The sequence below is a fragment of the Engraulis encrasicolus genome, chromosome 4, assembly GCF_034702125.1.
Source record: "Engraulis encrasicolus isolate BLACKSEA-1 chromosome 4, IST_EnEncr_1.0, whole genome shotgun sequence".
In the NCBI taxonomy this organism is placed as follows: Eukaryota; Metazoa; Chordata; class Actinopteri; order Clupeiformes; family Engraulidae; genus Engraulis; species Engraulis encrasicolus.
Window position 1 is genome coordinate 46,608,705 of NC_085860.1, and position 10,498 is coordinate 46,619,202.

Genomic DNA, 10,498 nt, shown 5'->3' on the forward strand with positions numbered 1-10,498 from the left:
TGCGTCCAGGACCAGAACAATAAACTGAACACGGCATAGAAGCAATGTCACATTGACCACTTTCTCCGGTCGTCCAGTTGAAACGCAGGAGACAATTCTTCTACCCAGACGACGAGCATCCTTGCCCGGTGTTCTGAACAGTGCACTTGGAAAGGGGACGTAGCGCTGAAATAGAAGCAGGTTGCACGGCGCATCCAGCTCCAGAATCAGTCTCAGCGGTGCAGTCAGACTGTTGCCTCCTGTCTGTTCACCATTCACCGCTTGCAACTTGAGCATATGGGCGGGCACATCGGTGGAAGAATGACATGGACGCAAACCAATGAGACGTCTGGCCAAAAATGTGTATTTAAACTAGCCAATGGGAGCTAAGGATGTTGCCCCTCTCAGGTTAGGCGTTAACCAGTGAGAGCAAGCCGACCATGGATTTTCGGTGTCCGATTCTGCGTCGCTTTTGCGGGTGCTAGTGAGGTGCTATCCCTAACAAAAGAATTAACCAGACTGAATAACGCAGTGGGCCTCTATTTACCTATTTATCTTGTTTCATAGCTACCAAAGCAATTTAGTTTGTTTGATTTTATTAACTTGAAAAAAAAATACTGCCATACAGTTATAAACTAGTAGCCTAGGCCTAAATTGCAGCCCATTTTATTTTGGGTGTGTTAATACTTAAGCTATGCTTTCCTGTGAAGGATCATCAATTGAAAGATAATGTTCTTTTCTGTCTTTTATCTTTAATTAATTCAATTATAAGTCATGGCCTGACACGAAAGAGCAAAAAAGTCCAGGGTTATACAGGCCCGAGCTACAGCTCAATGGCCCCTCCTACTGTGCCACTCAAGCATGCACAGAAGAACACAACCGCTGTGTACCTGTTCAATCAATCAAACAAACAAACAAAACAATGATTATTTATCATTTAGAATCACTACACCCCACCATGGCCACATGTACTTAGCACAGATAAAGCTAATAGATCATACAATCATCAAGAATGATGATAGCCTATTATAATTAATAATAATAAGAAGAAGAAGAAGAAGAAGAAGAAGAAGAAGAAGAAGAAGAAGAAGAAGAAGAAGAAGAAGAAGAAGAACAACAACAACAACAACAACAACAACAACAACAACAACAATCATAATTTTTAACAGCGTCATCTGCACAGGAAGAACTTTCTGTCTTATGCATGAAGAATCCCCCTCCCCCAAAAATATAAACCACCAGTTAAGAAATAGTACGATTGTGTTACAATAGGAACATTGTCTTTAGTTATCGCATCTCATTGAACATGCACCTGACCTGCCATACACATGTCACTCATGTGGAATGATGCATTTATAGCAGACTATGGCTAGGTGTTTCTTCCAACTCAAAGGCCCAGGTACTGCTGATTTCATAATATCTAGTATGGATTTAAGGCCTAATAGATGATAATCTAGGTGAAAAATAGGTGAAAATAATAATTATAAAATAGAATAACTAAGAAGACGCTAGAATAGATACTGTGCGTGTGTGTGTGTGTGTGTGGGCGCACAAACACCCTCGGGTGAGTGTGTGTCCAAATAGAATTTATAATAAAGCCCACCAATGGAATCAGTAATGGTAACTTTATTTTAATGAAAGCTCAAATAATGAGCAAATATTGCATTCATATCCACGAACAAATAAGTCAGGTTTTTTCAGTGTCATCACATGAAGAGAAAATTACACTTGTACAGCAGTTCAGTGAAATAAATAAGATTTAATTTGAGAACTACATTTCCACTGTGAACTGAACTGAACTCAAGAGAGCCGAAAATGCATGAGAAGAATTTTCTGTCTGAATTCATTGTAAAGAAAATGAAACAAATAGAAAAGCATATTTTAAAAATAACAAGTGGATTAACGTCAAAATGACGTGATAATGATCTGGCATCTGGTAATTTATTGGAACATTAACAAGGATATGCACCAAACATTCATCACAGATAAAACATACTTAATTAACATTTCTACATGTGACATGCCCATTAGGTACATGTCTCTTTAGGTCCTTGATTAGTAAAGCATCATTCAAAGCATATCAAAGCATCAGTGAACACCGACATCAAGTAGCGCGTACGTACATCTGTTTAAGATGTCCTTCCCCTTTTAAAGTGCTATCAAGCACAAACACAAAAACCAAAGACAACACAAGAAAACCATCTACCGTCACAACAAAGGAATCACTATTGCATGTTCTTTTACATCCCTCCTGAGATTTGTCTGACAAATTATATTTATTTCATCACATAATTACATCAATGCTTTATTGTTTTTGGTCATGTGCAGTGGCTCTTAAAGCCGCTGTGTTGGACAGCCAGCGAGTCTGTCCATCGAAAACTGGTTTGCTTTTTGGAAAGTTTGCTTTCCTTTTATTACCGTTATGTTTTGTTGTAATTCATTTTATTAAAATCTTTGAGGTCTTCATATGTAGTCGGTAGGCCTGCATTTGATGATGTGTTATGATATTGTATCGCCCTTCAAAACCATGATCCTGGAAAAGTGCTTCATGAAGATCATCACTGTTTGGGTTACTGAAACATCAAGACATTACAAATGTTCTCGTGGTCACTTCAATGGTCATCTCGGGAGGTCATTTCTAGAGGTCATTTAGACGTGACTTTCATCACAACATCTACAGGCCACTCCTGGACATCACTCTCATTGCTCTCTTCAAGGTAACTTCTAGAGGTCAATGTCATCATCACCTCTTGTGCTCACTGTTGAAGGTCACAGTTGAAGGTGACCTCAAGGTCATTTCTACTGGTCACTTTCATCACGACATCTACAGTCCTGAGTGTCACTGTCATTATTCTCTTCACGGTAAGTTCGACAGGTCAAGGTCATCACGACCTGTAGAGGTCACTTGGAGGTCACAGTTGAAGGTCGCTCTCGTCGTTCTCCTCTGGTTGGTTGCGGCTGGATGTAGGTCTCCATGCCCTGCTGCTGCTGCTGCTGCTGTCCAGCCTGGTGTCAGGTCTGCTGTCTAGCCGGTTCTCCGCCTTGCGCGTGTGTGGCCGTGGCGAGTGTGTCCGTGCGGCTTCTCGCTGCTGTGTAGGTCGGTTGCTGTAAGAACGGGGGGCTGGCTCGTGGCCCGCGGCGCCCGGGGAGGACGTCATACAGCACGCGGCCACCAGGGGCATCCCCACGGGCACCACCCGGCTCTCCGTCAGCCTGCGCCGCCCCTGGCCAGCGTCACTGTATCGCACCGTCACCTTGATCTCCAGCGCCCTCTGTAGGGGAAGGAAGAGGAGGACAGGTTAGCCGTGAGTATTCCCTTCACAAACTCATACACTGTTGCACAGGACAACTTACCCCTTTGCCCCCTCACACGACTGTTAACTTCCCTGCTTACACACACTCCCATACATGAGTGTGCACACACACACACGCACACACTCAGAAGCACACACACACTACAAACTGTGTAAGCATATACATCCGTCTCAAGTTGCACCAAAAGACGCAGACAAATAACAGAGACAACATGTACAACACCAGTGTACTCTCAAAAAGTTTTCTTTCACATTGTTGTAGATTTTGTTTCTGTTTTTTGAATTTGCACTCCCCCCCCCACACACAGCCACAGACATAGACACACACCCACACACACACTCTGACAACACAGGCCAAAGGAAGGATCGACACCCATATTATCCAGAATCAAAGTGCATGTTATTATATTGGTGGCTCCTCCAAGGTAATAATGTACAGTCTTTTATTGGTTTACTGCTTTTACAATGTCTGCACAGCGGAAAAACATTGCCTCAGAACAGCGCTGGTCATGACAAATAAAATCTTCAATTGCTGTAAACTGATTTATATCTTTCTTCCTCCTTGTGGATGTTTGGGGAGAAAATATTAAATAAGAAGATATGGCTTTTGTCTCTTACTTTGTAAAACAAACTCCTGAGAAACCATAATTTCATCTAAAGATTTTCGAACAGTCTTATGCAACTTATTTTTGCTCTTTACAGGGTTATAAGTAGAAACATATCAGATCGCAATAAGATGCCATTTATTTGTCAGTGACAGAACTAAGACTGCTGTTAGATCTTTTTTTAAAAGATTTTTTGGTAACACTTTACTTAAAGCCTATGTCTATAGCGCATTATAAGCGCATTTATAACAAATTATAATACGCATTATAATTACTTACAACATATTATGACTACACTCATAATGCTTCATGATGCTTTATATTAACCGTTATGACTAATCATGAATCTAGCTTATATTGCTTTATAAATCCAAGGCTATGAATTAAAGGCAGCCTTATGGGGCTTGTAGTACATTATGATTACCTATACCCCTCTATGCACAGACCTGGATGATAAACTGTCATAAGGCCTCATAACATAAGATCCGGATTACACCTGAATTCACGGACATTATACTCTAAAGATATTCCACATAGGTTGGCTGGCCCAAGTGCATCTACCAAACTGGAAGAGAGATACCATGTTGTCAAACCATTGGATGTGAAGGGACCTAATCTTTCCACAAGGTTATTTCTTCAAGGTAATATAGGCTCCTATATGTGCCTGTCTGTCCTCACCTGTAGCCTCTGAAGACAGCATAGCCTCAGAGTTGAGTCTGCATTGTCAGCCTGGCTCATCAGAAGAGAGTCGAGATCGTCTGACCGCTCGGGCCCGGAGAATATGTCTTCTAGTCTCTACAAAAACAACAGAAAACACAGCACAAGATTAGGCTGGGCACAAGATAAAAAAGATAAGTATGTATAAACGTTGCATTAAATTAAATACTATTTAAATATTCAATATTCATTGTTCGTGCTGACCAACTGCACTGAAGTGCAAACTCGTGTATGTGGGGGATTTCCCAGTTGTGTGCTACATGTCATATCTCTCTTCACCACAAGATGCCAGTATAATCATGTCAAGAAGTGCCCCGCCACTGTGCCCCTCTGTCTTTGCCGTCACCGCCATAGGAAGTTAGATCAGGGTCGGTCACATGTCAGCTCTTTCTCATTTCCTTTCACAGATGCATTTCTTTGCATTCTATCACCATCTTGATGATAATCACATCCTTGGCGGTCTGTCTGGCACATGTAATACGTCACTTCCTAATCTTTCAAATTCGGTCAAAGTGCACATGCAAGATGTATATTACAGACATGATGACATTGTCAGCTATAGAGGATCTATCATACTGTTATATGTGGTATATCTGTAATCCGTCATAAAGGCGTGGTGCTTTCTTCACCTGGTATGACTAGAATGTATTAAAAGTATGTTCTATGTTCCGTGCTTAACGGAACTGAAGCTTCTGTTCTATGTTCTAAGCTTTAACTGGGATGTTACTCATCCCGCGTGTGCTCTATCATCCACGCTTTACTGCATCATTGGCCTAACTGAGCAGTCTGTGTGTTCTATTAAATTGATTTCGCTGGAAAATGTTAACTAAACTTTAACTTTAACACGTCAATGTCGCAGCCCTACTGTACGTATATGTACTTTCAATGTTCCATGCATTATATGGGCCTGTACTGTGTGTTCCGTTTTCCATGATTTAGCCATTGCTACTTTCACTTCACAAGAACAGTGTGTGTGTGTGTGTGTGTGAGAGTGTGAGTGATGGAAACGGGAAGAAGCTTGTGTCTTCTTTTCAGTAGCACACGTGCTCTATTCCACTTAAACAGGAATCGTCTCTCTACCTGCGGTACCCACAGGCCAACCGATTAGCCATGACAAAGCACAAGCCACAGCCGGAAGGAACCACTTCCTCTGGTCATGTAGCCTCTCTTTTTTTTCCCCTTTGCATCACACTTTAAAAAAGTGGCATAGACTTTTCTGTATAGCGGAAGTGTCAGTTGGAGTTGCAGCTGTGTGTGTGTGTGTGTGTGTGTGTGTGTGTGTGTGTGTGTGTGTGTGTGTGTGTGTGTGTGTGTGTGTGTGTGTGTGTGTGTGCGCGTGTGTGTGTGTGTGTGGGTGTCACTGAGGATTCGAACACTGTAACGCCGCCAACTATCTGGCCATGATTGAGGTTAATAGATGGCCTCATCAGTGGCCTATCAAACCACAGGTGTCAAGCCTGTGACTAACACCTTGCTAGCCACCACACACACACACACACACACACTGACCTCAAGAGCACACACAACACAAGCATTGCATAATGAGCCTCTCCAACGCACACAAACAAGTTGTTGTGTGTTCTTCTGCAAGGGGAACTTGTTGTGCTTGGGGGAGGGGCAGAGTGTACAAGACAAAGTTAAGTGAAGTGAAGTTCAAACTGAGAAGTGTGCACTCCCAGCAAACACACACAAACACAAATGCAAATCAGCACACAAATCCCTTACAAAAAAATAACGGATTCCTACTTCTTGTGGATAGGTGAACAGAAAAACCCAAGACGGGAACTCGCATGTAGTACTGTAGGTATAGGACACTTACAGGGAGTCAATGGATATACAAGTGTAAGATGAGGAAAATGCAGTGGTATGTGTACCTTATGCCTTAAGTAAACAGGCCACTTTCATAACACTGTATGTGCCATATAAGATATAGATATAGATATAGATATAGACCATACTATTGAATAGTTCATACAGTAGATGAATAATTTTGTGAGTTTCATATATTTCACTATAATATCACAGATTATAGTAAAATGTATACCGTATGTTCAGTACACAGTATGGACATCTATGTTTTGTTTAGATATATTTTTGGCCTTTTATCTCTTTGTTTGGACAGGAAAGTGACACCTACTTTTTTAAAGATATTTTGTAGGGCTTGTGGGTCTTTATTTTGTGACAGGACAGCGAAGGAGAGACAGGAAATGAGTGGGGAGAGAGAGAGATGGGGAAGGATCGGAAAATGACCCGGGCCGTCGGCATAGCAACTCAGTGCCCTACCGTCAGGCCACGGTAGGGCCCTGGACACCAATACTTCTGACAATAAGGCTGTAACTCCAACTCACCGGAGAGCTCTCCAGGCTGACTGCACAGTCCTGGGCCTTGTCACCCGTGTCCTTCACCGTGGCGAACACCACCATGACGTTGGAGAAGAGGGCTGAGAAGCTGAGCTCCACCACCACACCGCAGGGGAACACCAGACGCTCACGCTTGGGTAACACTAAAGGAGGACACAACAAAAACATTATGAAGAAACAAAATATAATTGTCATGAGCTCTCTCTGCCAGGTACCACCACTTATTGATTTCAAATGTTCAATTATCTGTTACACCACTCTAGCCAGGCCGTGCCCTCCTAGTGACGCAACACCATCAGCGTGGCTTTTAGTCAGGTCAAGAGCAATACAAATATTGTTTCTGAGCTCCCGGAAAAACGGGAGCTCCTCCCACTTTGTAGGGAAGCATACAAACATTAGCAAACCAAGGGAGGCAGGTCGACTATGCCGTTTGGGAAATGTTAATTGTTATGCTCTTGGTCAGACCAAGTCTGGAAGAGATTTGAAAGTCGAAGATAATCAGGCTAACACCACTCCACCTGTCTCTGCTCAGCTCTGCTCTGCTTCCATTAACCTGCCAGCTGCACTGCATTCTCCACTTACCATCCCCAGTATATACTATAGCCTGTCTTCCCTGGACCTCACCTGGGGTGCGTTTCCGCAATGTTAGCTTTGAACTACAGATGTACTTTGTAGTTATCTACTTACTTCAAGGCGAAATCCGTGCATTTCTCGAAACCTTACTATTCCCACAGTAAGCCAAAAGTAGTGCGGCTACTTTCCTGAGTCCACACCGCTACTTACTTTCTTGGCATTGCAGTGTGTGACCAAAGAAGCAACAAGAGATAAGCATGATTGCTGAGTCATGAATCAGCTGTTTCCTCCTAAATTCAGTGCGTGAAGTAGAAAGCAATAGTATACAACCACCACCAGCACATTTGATTGGATGTCACAACACCGTGACTCTGCTGTTTCCTCCACAACACACCTTGTAATTTCTTTGTGAAAAAACACGGCCGTGGCATTACAATCTGACACCGTCCGCACCAATAATGCAGTATTATCTGCATGCCGATTGGATTTCGTTTCATCCCGAGGTGTAATTTGTAAAATATTTGAACAATAAAGTTGTGGTTACTCCCAGAAAATCGTTTGTTGAAGTGTCATATGCCTAAGAAATTTTCGCGCAGATTTCATTCCATAGCCTAGTGGTATTCACGCTTGCATCCCAATGGGAAAACAGAAGCCACACCGGTTCGAATCCACATGGTTGCAGTGCCACAATTTTGGAAATATCTGGCAGAAATAGATAATTTATGTTGTGCATTACCAACACACACGTGCAGCCAAGGGAAAATGTGTTACACTGTAGGGTCCAAAACACGATTTCACGAGTTGTTGTCAACATGCTGCACACTGGTTTCGAACCCGCGTAGCTCGCGTCTTCCCATTGATAGGCAAGCGTAAATACCCCTAGGCTATGAAATGAAATATGCGCCAAAAATATTTAAGTATTTCACACGTAAGCCAGTGCATTTCCGGGAGTAAGATACTTTCTTATCTAAATATTTCACAAATTACACATCGAAATGAGACGCAATTCAATCGGTATACAGCTAAAAGTATATTATTAGTGTGGGATTCATCAGATTCCAAGGATATGACGTTTTTTTTTCACGAACAAATGACATGACGTGAATTTGTGTTCTGAACACTCTCGCAGCTGTATCATGACATTGTGTGCATGTCGATTGATTTTCATCGCTTTTGCACCACAGGATTAAAAGATATTGACACATTTGTGGTCAAATATGTACTACAAGTTTAGCTAATGGGTGGAGTCACACTCTGAAGTAGACTAGCGCTGTGTGTTACTTGGGGTGGGTGAGGTGATGTCTGGACTCAATGGATCTACTCCAGCTGTACTTCAACTTCACTGTCCAGATACGGATAGGAGGCACCTCACTTTCAAAGTCACCACTACTTCAGAGTGCACATTACTCCAAGCAGTAGTTACTTTGTGTGCTAACGTTCGAGACACAAGAGTTAGCAACTTTTATAGTATTTACTATGCAACATTGCTAACAGACTAGCTACTTCGCACTTTGAGAATCGCACCCCTGATCTGATCTGATCTGATCTGATCTGTGACCCCGGGCCTGTCTACTACAACTCTGATCTCTAGCTCCGCTAACTCTGACCTGCCTTCTGCCTAACAACTACAAAGTATGAATTTGCACACACACACACACACACACACACACAGCTCCCCGAACTCAACCCCCAAATTCCTTTTCAGCTGAAATTCCAATAAAACATTGAACTTGAACTTGAACTTGAACTTGCGCTCTTGGGTCCTTGTCTCTCTATCCTGACATGTATTTGACTACACAAACACAATTTTCTTGTGCAACAGTACAGGACACACAAACATTATTTAGAAACAAAAGATATTTGACAAAACAAACATCATTTTCTTGGGCAACACTGAGGAACACAAAAAAACGCTTTTTAAAACATGTATATTTGACTGAACAAACATTTTCCTTTTTTTACATGTTGAAGAATAGACTTGATTTGTCAAAACTTCCTTTTTCAAGAGTGCAACGATGGAAAATAAATAAATAGAGAATGAATCACACCAACTCAGTGTATCAGTGTCTCTAAACAATGGCAAAGTATGCACAAGATATTAATAGATAAAATTGGAAAAATATTTCTGCCAAACTGAAGTGTTTCTATTCAGTTCTATTGTATTGTATTGTATTGTGTTGTATTGTATTGTATTGTATTGTATTGTATTATATTCTATTCTTCTTTAGGATTAACAATCTTAACTATACACTAATATCACTACTACTACTATTACACACAACCACAAATCCAGATTTCATTTTCATTTCGATGTATGAGCATGTAGAGTGTTTCACTATCAAGCACGAGGCCTTCAGTGGAATTTAAAAATAGGAACGCTATCAATACCACATCTTTATTCTCAGACACAAAAAGGGGAAGTCCTCAGTCCAAATAAAGAAGTTGTTCACCTGATCATTCATTGAACAACGACACCACTTCTCACAGGTGTGAGAAAAAAATAAACCACAGACACACACACACTTAAGTACGCACAGACGCGCGCGCGCGCACACACACACACACACACACACACACACACACACACACACACACACACACACACACACACACACACACACACACACACACACACACACACACACACACACACTTCAGTTCCCCATTGCATTGCACGTACGCCTGCCGGCCTGGCTGCCTGCACGCCATCAGGGTGACTGGCTGCGTAGCCTGTAATGAAAGGGTGGTGTGTGTGTGTGTTTGTGTGTCAGTGTGTGTCAGTGTGTGTGTGTGTGTGTGTCTGTGTGTGTGTGCGTGCGTGCGTGCGTGCGTGCGTGCGTGCGTGCGTACGTGTGTGTCAGGGTGAGTGGGCTGCCTGGTCAGGCCATGAGAATGCAGGGGAGTATATGGGGAGGCTGAGGCAACACGTCTTTGGGAGATGTCATCTCAT

General features: G+C 42.3%; 1 protein-coding gene across 3 annotated transcripts in view; it reads right to left on the reverse strand.

Annotated features, from left to right (window-relative positions):
* Positions 1-1,718: 1,718 nt before the first annotated feature.
* Positions 1,719-10,498, reverse strand: part of malt3 (MALT paracaspase 3) — a 29,536-nt gene continuing 20,756 nt past the window's right edge. For all 3 annotated transcript variants that reach the window (XM_063197518.1, XM_063197519.1, XM_063197517.1), the window contains 3 exons: positions 6,964-7,118; positions 4,577-4,693; positions 1,719-3,251 (listed from right to left, as the gene is read on the reverse strand). In XM_063197518.1, coding sequence (XP_063053588.1) covers positions 2,892-3,251; positions 4,577-4,693; positions 6,964-7,118 — 632 coding nt within the window. In that variant the 3' untranslated portion in view covers positions 1,719-2,891. The remainder of the gene's footprint in view (positions 3,252-4,576; positions 4,694-6,963; positions 7,119-10,498) is intronic.